A 15,220-nucleotide genomic window follows, 5' to 3' on the forward strand; every position below is an offset into this window, starting at 1 on the left:
CCATAGCATAAGGTGAGGCAATGGCAAAGATGTGAAGGAGCACTAACACTGCAGACGTGTAAAATGTCCAGCTCTAGGTAGTCATACCTTCTTGACTACCAAGGTCTCCCCAGAAGTCAACGAGTTTATCACGAGAGTATGCATAGTTTGACCCAAAAATCATTAATAAGCTTTTTTTTTTATCTCATTTAAGTTCCTCATAATAGTTTCAATGACTCCCATCTTTTACTTCTGCAAATTATGTTCTTTGTGCATCTGGTATTTCAGTACCATACAGTCTGTAAAGAACAATGAAAGTCAGAGTGAAAAGGTTGCCTGATATCCCTTAATGGTGTGGCAAGACACATGTATGTCAGGTGCTACTTCTGCTGCTACTACTAAACTGAGAGAAGATCAAAGAAAAAGTTTACAGAGGAACAGGAATACACTCAAAAGACTTAAAATAATTGTAGTTTGTTTTTTATAAAACTTCAATTCAAATATTGCCTGAAGACCCTTAATTCTTTTTCAGATCTCCAAATGGCTTTTCTTGCATCTTTTTCCTCACAGTTCAAGGGTTATTTTACATCACACCAGTTCACACAAGCATCTGTTCCTTTGCAATCACAGGCTCAAGAGTAATCTTTTCTGCTGCTAGTACCAAGGTGCATCTGCAATACTGCCAGAATTCTAAAATTATTCAGAGTATTAAAAAAACAAAACAAAACCAAACCCAAAAACTTCTGCTAAGGGTGCATCTGGCATATTCAACAAACAACATTCTACCTGGATGCACCTGTAATGCTGAGCAGCCATCATTGTGACCAACTGCAAAATGAAAAGAAGTATGCTCATAGATAACACTACCTTCAGATAATTTACTACATACCTTTCTAAATTAAAGTATACTATCAACTATTGATGCACATTGCTAGAATGTGCAATTTTCTATAAAGAACTAAGTCCAGTACCCTGCCTCCCGTGTGACCTGTGTCTGATGCTTTAGAGGAAGACAATAACTGCATAATAAACCTTTCCAGTTGTGCAATAATGCATACTGCTGGAGAGCTGGGATATTTCTGTCAGGCATAAAAAAGTAGAACACTGGACAAAGACAACCATTTGACCTTCAAGAGTTTTTCTTTGTCAAATGCAGAAAGACAAACACATAAATGATCCTGAACAATAATTAAAGCTATGTACAAAATTTTGACTTTTAAAACAAGACACTATGGAACAGATAAAGAAACAGACAAATGCAAAGAGAGGAAGGCACATCGAACTAAGAAATGACAAGAGAACCTTAATTCGTACAGCCAACCTGTGAATTCCTTCACAAAAAAAAAAACCCCAAACTCTACTGAGATTAAAATTCTGTCAGATTTCACAGGGAACTTGATACGCCACTCAGAATTCTCTTCTAGAGGAAGGAGCTTAAGGCTGAGTTTAGATGCGTTTATAGCTCTGATCAACAAACTATGATGTGACCTCTCCAATATCACACACATTAAGAAAACTATCGGGAATTAGAGGCCTTCTTGCCCATATGGTATTAAAAAAAAAAACAAAACAAATCAGACAAAAAAGGTGTGGTGTTTATATCCCTTGAGATGAACCAATATATCTTGTGTACGTCAAACTGAGTGAGTTAATGCATTACATACATTTCTTTCTGGAGGAGCCACTTCAATGAGGAATGAACATAAGATACGTATCTTGAAAGATTAGGTTTACCTGCTAATAATGCACATATCAAGAGGCTTTAAAAAGTGTTATCAATGCCATTAACAAGTATAGGCACCAGACCAGAATATTTATAAATTCAAAACTGGCATGTCACTCAGACTGTAATCAATTTAAAGAGGCACTGTGAAAGGTGGTGATGCTGCTATGCAGTAATTACTACTACTGTAGAATGAAATAGTGTTACCTAAATGAATACTTGCTCTACATTAATTCCCTTTAGTTAAGACAAGTACATGAAGTATGCAGAAAAAGTTCGATTAGTCTATAAAAGGCGTTAGTGTTAAGAAATGCAAAGTACTTGCATCTTCAATTTTATAAACTTCACAAAAGGTGCAAATGATTTAATGCTTCCCAGGCTCACATAGGCAGGTCAGTACTGTTATGTCTAGTTTTCCTAGAAGTACCATCATCTCGGGGCAGTGCTTTTTGCAAGCTTGACATAGCAGCAGTTCTTTCAATGTCTATCACAGCATACAGCTCTGTGCGCCTGGTTGGAGTTTGCGGAAGTGGAGTGGTGGGGGTTTTCGGAGTCTGAGGGTTGTCGGAGTCACTACCACCTTCCAAGTCAACCTGTATATAGTTGAGCTGCCTGTGTTCTAAACTTGGACGCCTAATGTCAAAGTTAAAGACTGTTGGGGTACAGTCCCGACGTCGTGTAAATTCTACTTTATGAGCACTTGCTGGTACTGTTACATTCTCTGTATTGACATAATTATGCATTGGATCTAGGTTATTGTGGTAGCCATTCAGAGATGGGGTCTTTGGTCCTAAACTGTCATCTTCATCTCTACTCAGCTTGCGAGCTTCCCAAACAGGAGGCAAGGATGGTAAGTTCTCATAATTCAACAGCGCAGTTCTCCTCTGAGCAGAGTTGTTAATGTTCTGGGTGTCTGAGGTACTGGTTGATGTCAAACGACCTCTCCTGACCCCTGAGGCACTAGGGATTGATAACCTATTTATATTTTCATACACGAATTTATTACCAGATGGTGTTTCTCTACGTTCATCACTGTCGTACCCAGTGTCCCATTCAGTGTTGTTTGTGCTGCTGCCGCTAACTTGGTCTCTCCCAAGTTGCTCCAGTTTCTCTCTTTCCATTAACTGCCTTTGAACGGGTGTTGGTCCTAAAACAAACTTAACTCCTTCAGGCTCCAGGAGAACCTGAGCATCTCTGTCATCAGTACACATCTGATCTTCTTTCATTTTAGTTGTTTCAGTGTTTGAAAGCTTTGATTCCAGTGGCGCGTGCACACTTGATCGATTTTTTCTTTCCTCTTGTACCCCAGTAGTGTTGACATAAGTGTGCACCTAAAAGGGGAAGAGAAAAAAAAAAAAAGAAATTCAAATGCTATTTGTGCTTTTTTTTTTTCCTCCAAATTTCTTTCCTTCTTAAGTTTCCTTCTTAACTCCCCACTTTTCTAATCAAAATACCTGAAAACCAAATGTTGTGATAGCAGCTGTTTAAGAGCAAAGGTCATCCTCTCACATTTTGCTGAGCTGTGCTCAGCTTTGTTTTTTTTACCTGAAATTTCATTGATGGTTTTGTTAATATTACTTTAACAAAAGAACAGAATTTACATCCTACATTAATAATTATTTTGATTTGATATTTTATCTCAGTTGGCTCTAGTTACAGCTTTTCAGGTTCTATTCCAGCTCTGCTCTGGTCAGGGCAACCTTGGGCTGCTCCAACTTAGCTCATTAGTCCACTTGCACAAATCAGTGAAGCAGAGCTCTACTTTGTTGTCTCTTACCATGACACTGACCAACAGTTCAATAGTTGCTTCTGCTAAATTTATCTTTGTAATTTCCATACTGCAAAGGAAATTTACTGGCCTTTAGAAATAAAAAAAAAAAAAAACCCACCACAAACCAAGACCTAAAAAACCCCACAATCTCACCTTGTGTATGACTTAAGCAATAAGAAGACAGGTTAGCTCTACTGGAAGAACAGTCCATTCTTTCTCCAAGTGCCAACAGCCTCGTAACACCAGAAACACAGGTAGAAAAAGATACAATTCCATACAAACTGTGGCACTCAGAATTAAAAAGGAGCAGGAGTTGGCACCAGGTGCCACTAGGAAAGGCAGGAATACACCACTAGTTTATCCCTCCAAGTTCCCACCATGGATCAATACAAGGCTGAATGCGAAAGACTGGAGTAATGCATTCCTTCTCTAAATTTTAATTCTGTCTGGATACCCAAACAGCAAAAGTAGCATTTTACAGCAGCAGGCATCTAGCTTTCCCAACTTCTCTGTCAAGCTCCACAAGCTGAAGTGTTATTTACAGCTCACTTGACTCCTACAGCGATTCTTTAAACTCATTTACTCTTCAATAACTCCAACAATAACACTTGGACTCTTCCTTAGGGGCTCCTAACAAATCCTTTCCCACAAGACAGTTCACTGCACTTTGCCCTGGTTACCTTCTCTGGTTTCCGACATTGTTTCTTGTCATACCCGGGAGTCTTCCTAAACCACACTACATTTTATTAAACTTGACTAACATTTTCATGAACAACCTGAATGAGATAGAACACACCCTCTGAAAGTTTTCAGTCTATCCCAGACCGGTAGGGTTTCCACTCAGAGGGATCTCAGCAGTCTGGAGAACTGACCTCATAGAAACCTCACGAAGTTCAGCAAAAGTAAATGCAAAGTCCAGTACCTGGTGTGGAACACCACCAACAGTACAGGCTAGGCACCAACTGACTTGAAAACAGTCTTGCAGAAAAGCACCAGGGGTCCAGGTGGATGGTAAGTTGAATGTGACTCAGCAGTGTGCCTTTGCAGCAATGAAACCCAAATGTACATTGGTCTGTGTTATCAAAAGCACAGCCAGTAGGTTAAGGACAGTGATTATTACCATCAATTCAGCACTTGTGAGACTGAATCTGGGCTCCCCAGTACAAGACAGACATCACCATACCGGAGCAATTCCAGCAAAGGGCCATGATTAGAGAGGCGCTGGAGCATGTGACATACAAGAAGCTGAGAGAGCTATCCTTGTTCAGTCTTAAGAGAAAGCCAGGAAACCATCTAATAGCTGTTTTCAACTACCTAATAGATAAAGAAAAGACAGAGCCAAACCCTTTTTGGAGATGTTCAGCAAAAGGTTAAGGGGCAACGGACACCAGCTGTAAGAGGAAGAAATCCAATTACATATTAGGGAGAAATGCTTTCACAACAAAGGTGGTGAAACACAGGAATACATGGCTTAGACACTGTGGAATCCCCTTGTCTGGAGTATTCAAAGCATGACAGGACAAGGCTCTGTGCAGCCACCCCTAACTTTGAAATTTGACCTAGAGGACTCTAGAGGTCCCTTCTAACCTAAATTATTCCATGATTTCTATTTGCCAAGTAGAAGACTTAGATGTAAAGAAGCTTTTTGACGAGGATCTCTCATTATAAAGTACAATTTATGTGTTTAAAAATAACTATTGTAATATCATTTTAAAGAGACAAAGCAAACACTTTTGTGAGGTAGTTAACATACAGCAGAAATACATTACACCTGATACCGAAAATCATAAATGAAAGCCGACACGACAAGCATTAGAAAAATATGAAGTAATGTAAAACCTAAGTTATATGAGGGGGAAAAAATACCCACTTGCTCCTCTGGTACAAGTAAAGGATGTGTTGATTCTTCACCGACAGAGGGGAGGCGTGCACTTCCAACAGAAGGATGTCTGCTGGAAGGATGTGATGAAGCATCTCCAAAAGATGGGTATCTGGGATAGCCATTAGGTAAACTTTGTGCATTGAACCCAGGAGCTGATTCAATTAGAAAACAAGCAAAACCATATTAAAATAGAACATTTTACTGTATATGAGTAAGATGCTTTAGATCTTCATTTTCAATTTTCAAAAGAGAAATTAAAATATGTAAAACAGTATTAAATATTCACAAGACTCAATTTTGCTGTGGGGAAGGAAAGGGAAAGCAAATTGCAGACTATAGCATCCCCATATTTACTGGGAAACATGTCTGAAGCAACCACTGAAATCTAGGTGTATTACACACTGCAGTCCTCCCAGTAAACTCCCTATCCAACTTCTCTTTCTACCATTAACAACATGTCTCCCTTACAAACAGGGACTTATTTACGTAAGCTTCCATTTCTCTGAAATCATCAACAACCTGGAATTCCTAGTTTCAAATATCAAGCCATCTGCCTGAGATTACCTAAAATCCTCCAGTATTTCTGAGAGGACTTCACTCTACCCATCCATCTACTCACAGCAAAAGAAAGATTTCAAACCCACTGTAGGTGTGATATTACCATTACTTTCTTCCCTAATAAAAAGGTTGGAACATTGCCCAACATTAACATTTCTTAGAAATGCTGCAAGTAAAATACGGTGATATATTATAAAGCAATTCAATAGGTGTATTCATAAGTGTTCATAAGAACACTGCTTCAGTGAAGCAGTGTTCTTATGCAACAACCAAGTTCCCAGAACTTATTTCTTAAAGCTGAAGAACTTTACTATAGCAGTTTTGCTCCCAAGACTTAAAATTCTCAAAAGAGAATCCTCAGCAAGTACCTCAAGAGAATGCATTACTGGTAATTAACCTCTTAGCTTTCAATTAGTTTTCTATATAATTACTTAAAGATTTAATGCAAATTAAATGCTATTTTTGGCTAAGTATCACATTACATTCAGGTATGTCATCTGACATTATAACCATACTTACTGGTAGGTGTTCGAGGGGTTCTTGGAGCTTCCAGCTCTGTTTGATGATTATTTCTTTCTACTACTGGTTCTTCTACCACATTTATGCTATTATTCTGCATTATCTCTTGCAACATATTAAATAGCTCTTCTGCACGGGCACATTTAAAGGCAAAGATTCCTATAAATACACAAGAAAAAAATCAAAATCCTTTAACATAAGAAACGTGCCTTACAATGTATATAACTTTCAAAAAATAGAACTGGAATCCACATAGTGAATACCTGTTAAAGAAGCAAAAATGTTAAGAAATTTTTATTGCACCAAAGCACGCAAAATTACTGTGAGAACCTTTAAAGTGTTTATTTAATAGAAGAATAAGATTCCCATGCACCAAAAGTTAAATTAGAACAGAAAACTGGTTCAGTTAAGAGCAAAACTAAGTTTTGAGTGCTAAATGAGGAGTAACAAAAAAAAAACCCAAACCACAAACAAATCACCAAACAGGGCAAGATTTTTTTCTTTTTTTAAGCTGATAAAAAGGGTATCTGTTAAATAAATAAATTTAAAAAAAAAACAAAACCCACACTAAATGAAACTACTGTGGTGCTACAAGGTCATATTTTTTCAACCAGATTTCTATTAAATTACCATAAAAATAAGAGACCTGCACAACAGGAAAGAAGGATTTAAACACTGGGTAAAAGTATAATTTATTAAAGAAGATTAAAATGAAAAGCTAGTAGGACAAACTGTGTGAAACAGACAGTAACAAACCACTTGCTTTAGGCTAAAGGATAGACACAGAACACAAAGTTAGCAGCAATACCATGTATTTTGTGTGTGTATTGTGCCACTTTGCCTTTAAACAGCAGGGAGCGCCCCCAACTTACCCTCACCAGCAAAGTCGCAGCTTTGGATTATTCTTCCATTGAAAGCATGAAGTTAAAGTTGACATGCTTGTTAAACGTGGGTGCAGGTGCTCATTTTTTAAAGTGAGTATTACAATCTTAAAACACTCTTTACTAAAAACTACCTACCTATATAGCTAGTTCTGTAAGTGCAACTATGTTAATATGTGGCAATTATCATCATATATTTATTTAAGGACGCAGAACTGTGACCGATCAGAACTACCAGAAGTGCTTCGCATGGCAGAAGTTCACAAAAACCCAGCTGGGAGTATACCAAATGGGCTAAGAGGAATGACGCTCAACAATTAATATTCAGCTGCTGCAGTGAATAAAATTCATGCTAGCAACACAGCAGCTGTAGAGCTGCTTCTACTACCTTTCCCCAACCCATGATCCAGCTCAAGTACAATGGTCCATGTTTAATTTTCCGTGTATTTCTGAAAATTCACGCTGGATACTTACATCTTAATGGACAAAAAATAAACTTAAAAAACAATAGTATAGGTACACAAGCTTTAAAAAGTTCCCAGTATGTTTCTGAGAAATTCAGCTGCCTTTGCCCGTTTGTTTAGAAAGTGCTTCCAATTGCTAATTCCTTAAAAGATGAGGTGAACTAAATTGGCACTGAAACTGCAGGCAAAACCAACTTGATGAAACCTTGATTTTTGTTAAATACATTCACGTTAAATACAATGTGATCTGTCACTTACACATTATGGTGACACACCAGATAATTCAGGATAGAAAACTTGAAGTATCTATTAGCTTTGCTCCCAAAGCACATCTTCAGTGTTTTTAAAACCTAGCACAAACTCGATATTTCGCCATCAGTGTATTCTGACAACTTATCAATAGATATAATTTAAGATTAAATAGAAAACACAAACAAGAATACTGACTACTGTAATCAGTAAAAGTTGCTGGGCAGTATTCAGATTCAAATGAAAACCTTCTTGGACATCTTGCCAAGTGAAGATGAAGTTTTGCAACTGTGCCCACAAAACCCAGTGTAGGTCTCAGGAACAATGCTCCATTGCAAAATGGCAGCAGAGAGAACATATTATGCCAGATTTCTTTTTTCCTCAATATTTGCAGTATTTTAGTATTACGTAAGGAAGGCAAGAAACAAAAGAGGGAGGAAAGGGTTGCTGGCTCACACAGCCTGCTTAATCTTCTCTATTATAAAAAAAAAAAAAGTAATTAGAAGGGAAGCAGAGAAGTCAATTAGACTCAGTGAACAATTTTGCAGACTTGCTAGTAGACCATGGAAAAGAACCTTCAAAATAGTATTTTCAATTGAATTTTATTGATATCTCTTTTACATATTTAAAAGCAGCAGTAAATTAAACCTGCAAAATCAATTGAAGTGATTTTCTTCAAAACAAAGTTTATTACTTTCTTCTCAGAAGTCTGAAAATTTAATTTAGTGTGAAGTATGCGGTAACATTTGAAAACATCCCTATTTCTCATTAGGAGATGAACTGAGAATGCCTTCTAAACTTTTCCCCCAAAAAACCCTGTCTGCCCTTACCTCTCCTTGGACAATGAAGATTGACCAGCTTTGTTTATGATCAAGTTCTTTAATGTTCCTGATTTTTTACAGTGAAATTATAAAAAAAAATGCAATTGCTAAATATCATTATTGATAAAAACACTAGTAAATGCTAAAAATCCGTAAGAAAAATAAAAATGCAACGTAATTTCACAACATATGAATACATAAGAATTCCAACTACACACAGCTACATCACAATAGAAAGATGCAAAATGAGGCTGCAATCTCAAACAAAACAGCTATTCCCTCAGGGACTGCTGCAGTGAAGAGAGAGAGAAAAGCCTATATCTTCTAACTGGGAGCCAACCTTGGCCAAGGCAGGCATGATCTGGGAACTGGAAAGGTAACTATGTTTTTCCAATTAAAGCCACACAGAAAATAACTGAGCATAGCTGGAATTTACATGCTTCATACAAAAATTGTCAAAATTTGAGAATTATGTCATTGATATAAATGAAAGTGGTATTTGTTTTAGAAAAAGGATGAAACAAAAGTGTATAACTGAAGACAATAACAGGGTAGCGATATCCAGTTCATACCAGTGCTCCAGTCTTTTAAAAATCTAAAAAAAGAGAATTTTTTGAATTCTGAGAAGATTCCTCCACAGTTCCAGGTTTCACTGCCCCTCCCTAAAAGTCAAGTTAACCTCTGAGGCAGGAGAATTTCCCTGTCAAAACCACCTCCTAAGTTGACCAGAAGCATCCACACATACAAGCATGAAGTGTTCCAGACTTACAATCCCAAAAACTACATGCAACTCAAATCCTCATTTTACTCTAAGACCATTCCTCATAAGGTAACTTACTTTTTGTCCAGAAACCACATTCACTTATAAAAGAACAGACTTTATAACCCTTGCCAAAGGATAGGCAAATATACTTTGTTTCTTTTTAAACAAAATCGTCTTCCAACATCAAATAAATTTTCACAAAGCTTTACATGCAGAAGTTCTACATACCTTGTCCAGTTTGACACCTTCGGCCACTTTCAAAAGAGAAAAGATTTGAGTCATAGCCATAGCGACGGAGACAGAGGTAGTGCCATTTTACAGAGTCCCTTTTACGGGTGTACAAAATTAGCTCTGTATCTGTAAGTTCCATTATGCCAGAACCCAGTTCGTTACCATCATCATCCACATTAATAACCTATAAAAAGGAAGTTAAATAGCATTAGGTAAGTACTCTTTTGAGCACCAATACTACTAATAATAATCTTAAAGTTTCACTGATGCGCTCTGTCATAGAAGTTACAATCCTTAAGTTTAAAAAAAAACCCAACCAACCAAACAAAAAACCCCTCACCAAACTAGCTCCTTTGCTCCCCCAACCCAGAATTAAAATAATACATATTTAAAAGCAATATGAATGAGACTGCATAACATTATTGTAAAATCTGAGAAGAAATTTAGAAGTAGAAAAGATTCATAAGTCTAATTTTATTTTTTTAAAACTGGCTTTATGTACATATTCTAGTATTTCCACACAGATAAGGCATACCTCAGATAATTAAATCTTTCAGAGCCCCATTTCTCAAAAAAAAAAAAAAATATTTGCTTTGTCATATAACTCCACTTACAGTTGGGAAAAGGAATGAAAAAGGATAAGGGGCTCCAAGATAAAGTTTCCTTCACATACCTGTATAGCCTTGCACTATGCTGAATCACCAGACTGGTTTAGATTTTTTTTCTGCCTTTTTAAAGTAAACAAATAATTCAAATACCCTATGGTTATCTTGCATGAAAACATGGGTATAAAGCTTAAACCCTTAGTCTTTCTGCTTTTAAACCAGTTGGAGGTCATCTGTATCCTTTATGGAATTCAGACAATGTATATTTTCTTCCACATGTATTTTACCTCACACTACTGCTTTTAGTGGGATTCCTTCTTACTTAATAAAAAGGCTACCAAAAAAATCTTCCCTATGGTATCAATTAATGTTACTCCTTAAAGAGGCATTTTCAACTTGAAATCTAGTCAACTGAAAAGAATTAGGAATAGTTTCATCTGCCACTGAGGCTTATGCCAACTTTCTTAATTTTGCAAATTACATTCTTTCATCTTCTCCCCCCTGCTGCTAAATCAGCGACCCACACAAACAATAGAGAAATTCTACAATGAGAAAAATAGGAACTAGTTACACAAAGTGATGTCAAATTCATAAAAAGCAAGAAAACAGAAAAATATTTTATCCTTCAGCTTTTTATACTGATAATATTAAACATTTCCAGAAATTCCCATGGCTTTAAAGCTCATTTCAGTGTTGCCCTAAGGCAACACATGAATCATTTTTCACTACAGAAGCATTACATTCCTTTGCCAACTCACGGAGACAGTTTGGAGCACAGAAGCAAATCTGACTTGTGTGACCATGCAAAGGTATGTTTACTTACAGTCACTGACTTCAGCAGCTTCACGCTAAGCATGTTAAGCACATGAACAAGTGTTCACAAGCTTAGAAATTCCAGGGATACAAGGGACAGAAGCACGTTTATAAATAAAATTTCTTCAAGTAAAGGACAAAAGTTCTCAAAATGCTATAGTCAGTAGTGATCTTCAAGTAAAATCTTCCATTGCTGACCCCGCATCCAGGTTCATAATCACACTTCTCCAATAGCTCTTCTTCCCTTATGCTTACGACTCCCTTCTTAACTTCCATAACCTCCCAGAGGCAACAACACTTACTTGGGCCCTACCAACTGAAATGGAGAGGGACCAAACCCACAGGGCTGCTTCTCCTTCCTGAAGATCAAAATAGTCATAAAAAAGCCTATCCTGTCTACAGAATTCCTGTCACTGCTGGTAAGGGAGGACTTCTAACGGGGCAAGAGAAACTTGTAGCCACAGAAACCCGAAACTATCATGTTTTAACCGTTCAGTTAATTCCCACCCTATTTTCATATAAATTTCTTCTATCACAGACCTACTCTGCAAGATAGCAACAAAATAATTCACAGCACAGTGTATCAGTTGCTTACCTTAAACTTGTTTCGATGGTTATCTGGGACAGTTTCTTTATCTGGACAGCTACAACAGCTACCCATGACTTCTTTAGAAGACCATGTGATCTCTAAAGGTGCGGGGGAAGCCAACAAAATGATCATTTAGTTGAAGTAAAAATAGAGTATCATCAACAAAACAACCTAATACAAATTGCTCTCTGAAACTACAATTCTTCATGATGAATTTTGCAGTCATAAGGAATAAAAAAATCAACATAAATATTACAAATATTTTTAAATAGTGAAATTAGATTTGGCATTAAGGAGTGGCAACACCAAGTCCTACCAATAATTCACCTTAAAGTCACTACCAAACAGACCCATTTGATTTGTCACCTTAATTCCCATGGTAGCAGCTTGGGGAAAAACAAAACCCAACACCTTACTGGGTGCTATTCTCATCTCCTAAACCATGGCCTTTATGCAAGGCAACTACCTGGATTCCAGTTCCGGCTAAATGAGCACTCCCTGGCTTAGAGTGCTGAGCACAGCCCTAGTGACGCCCATACAAGCCCTGGGCTGTAGGAGGTTACCAGGCACAGGCAACACAACCAGCCCACATGGCAATCCTGAAAGGCTGCCCTGGCTTCGGCAGCTCCGGGGCTGGCTGGCAACAGAGGGTGGAAGGTGTTCCAGGCCCACAGGCAGCCCCTGTGCTGGCAGCCGTGCAGTGAAGCTCTCCCTGTGCTTCCAGTTTTAAATGTTTCCCATATAGCAATGTACATAAAACTATGTAATTCAAGTCACGGGAAGGAAAAAAACCCACATTCAACACTAATATTTTAAAACTTGTTTTTTTTATTTAAGTTCTATTTGGATTAAATTGTGTTACACAGTCTACATCATTTGGTCTAAAACGGTAAAATATTCAACTAACACAGAACAGCATGGCTAAATTAAGGAAACCAAAAATAAATATTTCTTTTTTTATATATTTTCATTTAAAGATTTTTGTATGTATGGTAAAACTTTCATGAAACAGTATGATAAAGTGTTCATAGAAACAAGTCTCACAATTTGCTTCTCCTCCCTCCACCACCTTGCAGAGGGTCCTAAGCCTCGTGTTTCTTAAATACAAGAAAGTCAGACAAAAGAAAACTTAACCCATTTATATCATCTTTATATTGGATAAGAACTAAAATTTCCACTACACAAATGAGAAGTGGGGCAAAATCCTGGAGGAGAGCTAGTAAGACAAGAGATATGACATTAGGAATCAAGAAGAAGGAAGAACAGAACTGGTTGATAACTCTTCCTGACTAAATGGGAAAAAATCTGATGTCACCGTAAGAAAACCAGGACTTGCTTTCTAGACAGGCATTTGTATTAGCATGCAGCAGTAGCATCCAAGTTGCACTACAGTCTGCTGAGAAATAAGGTGCAAGGAATACAGTGAAGAGCAGCTAACTCTTCCCCTTTTCTTGACCAGAAAAGTCCCTCAAAAGAGATACTGCTACCCTAGAGATAAACGTGTATAAATCTGCCACCAAACCTCTGCAGAGGTGAAATGGAGAACTTAGCAGAAAGGGTAACAACATGGCTTGGATTAATCCAGTAAGAAAGAGGCAGAGTGTCAGACACATAGTCAAAGTCACGGATTCTCTAATGTCATTTCTGGCCATAACATGAAAACATGCATTAATTTGTCAGAGCTTTTTCCCAACTCAACATGAAAGTGGGGTGGTGGCTCTTTGCTTATAGTGTTGCAGAGAGAAGCTATGCTATACACAACTGTTTTTTTGCATAGTGAAGAGAAATCCTGAATTTTATTAACCAGTCCAATCACTCTCTTAATTACAGAATACGTTTAAGTCTTCACACATGCATCCCATTGTTATTTTAACTATTCCATTTTTTTGCTTATGAATTCTGCCTGTTTTGCTTAGAAAGGGAGATACAGGTAATAACATCTATTACTAATTTCCTACCCTGGTACCCCACAATGCCTCACTACAGTCATGTTCAGATGTTGGTCTTGTTAGCCTACTGATGCTACCTTATTTATTCTGAGAATCCACTGCTAAAAAGGCCAACAGGTAACAATAGCTGCAATGCAGATTAACAATGAGTATACACATTTGCAGCTAAGGTTTTCAATCTTTGGTCCATTCAGCAGTCATGGCTCCAGATGCTTCTAGCAGCCTTCAGGCACAAATGCTTGCATTTAATAAAGTCCAGTTGTAGACCTCCCCAAACATTTTGACAAAGTGAAAACAGAACTAAATAGCAGCATGCTGTTATAGTATCATGACTTTCTTTGCATCCAGCATAAAATAGCTCATCAAATCTGCTGGAGGCAGGTGCCTGCAAACTTAAAAAACAATGAAAAAACTGCAAAGGAGTTTGGGAAAAATCACTAGAGTTGAAAGCAGAAAGCTGTAGTATATGAAGATATATGAAGTATAGGCACTGTATCTCAAGAATGACAAAGAAAGGGTACGTAATCAATAATCATACAAGCTCATTATTGTCTCCAATATATTCTAATATCAATACTTCAGAAAACCAAGAACTGCAATGCTGCTTCAAAGATGAGATGTGAACCAAGATTATGAGGAAGAAATTAATCAGGGAGGGAACTGGCAGAATTAAAAATCACTCACCTAGATTTGGCCATTAATATTCCCAGCCTCTGCTGCAGCATCAGGGCTTCTGTCATACTCAAAGCGTCATGCTGTCTTGTCACAGAACTAATCATTTGACCTAGAACTAGAAAAGTACATTAAAATTAATTTTTTCTTGGTTTTAAGATGCCAGTAGCAAACTAATAAAAATACGGGTTTTTTTCTATTTTGGCAGTATTATGTCAAGTGAGGTCTTCATGGCTAGGATGCATCTTAAGTGGAGTTTTAGACAACAGACTGGTCTCTTAGAGCTTCCCCAGCATTTCAGTGCCTAGCTGGGTCTTCAAGAAAATAATCTGGTGTCCCTTTTTGCCATGTAGCCTGTCACACTGGGGACTCCGCTCATTCTCCATTCACTACTTACCCAATTTAGTGTGTGGAAATGACAGACGCGAAGCTCCCGTTACCCTTAGCACATACTGAACCAAACCACAGCAGACCAACAGAAGAACACATACAACTTACTCTGCTATACTCCCTCTTGCTTATCCTACTGAACATACACAAATGCTGACTTGTATGGCTAACACATCGCCCTTTCTCTGCTTCCCTCATGATTCTTGCTCCATGACATTACCCATAAATTGCCTGCTTCCACTTCCCCCCGCCCCCTGGATTACTCGTATACTAACTATACACTCACATTTAACACCAAAAACTCAACAGCTGCTTCCATCAGGCTAACAGCTGGCAGCCTCCATTCTCTGTAAAATTGCCA

At 37.7% G+C, this 15,220-nt stretch overlaps 1 protein-coding gene across 1 annotated transcript; it reads right to left on the reverse strand.

Moving 5' to 3' along the window:
* Positions 1-1,335: 1,335 nt before the first annotated feature.
* FRS2 (fibroblast growth factor receptor substrate 2) lies at positions 1,336-14,587 on the reverse strand. Its single transcript, XM_009887791.1, has 6 exons — positions 14,482-14,587; positions 11,855-11,946; positions 9,839-10,025; positions 6,433-6,591; positions 5,344-5,507; positions 1,336-3,033 (listed from the first exon to the last, which is right to left on the reverse strand). Exons 2-6 carry the CDS (start codon positions 11,918-11,920, stop codon positions 2,083-2,085), a joined length of 1,527 nt encoding a protein of 508 aa, XP_009886093.1. The 5' UTR covers positions 11,921-11,946; positions 14,482-14,587; the 3' UTR covers positions 1,336-2,082.
* Between the last annotated feature and the right edge of the window lie 633 nt (positions 14,588-15,220).

This window comes from Charadrius vociferus, unplaced genomic scaffold, assembly GCF_000708025.1.
Source record: "Charadrius vociferus isolate BGI_N301 unplaced genomic scaffold, ASM70802v2 scaffold125, whole genome shotgun sequence".
In the NCBI taxonomy this organism is placed as follows: Eukaryota; Metazoa; Chordata; class Aves; order Charadriiformes; family Charadriidae; genus Charadrius; species Charadrius vociferus.

Excerpts from the sequence above, each read along its gene's own strand:
- FRS2 (XM_009887791.1), bottom strand. The coding sequence starts at position 11,920 with ATGGGTAGCTGTTGTAGCTGTCCAGATAAAGAAACTGTCCCAGATAAC. Across the intron at positions 10,026-11,854 it reads ACCATCGAAACAAGTTTAAG|GTTATTAATGTGGATGATGA; the intron begins GTAAGCAACTGA and ends TCCTTTTTATAG. Across the intron at positions 5,508-6,432 it reads AACCCCTCGAACACCTACCA|CTCCTGGGTTCAATGCACAA; the intron begins GTAAGTATGGTT and ends TAATTGAATCAG.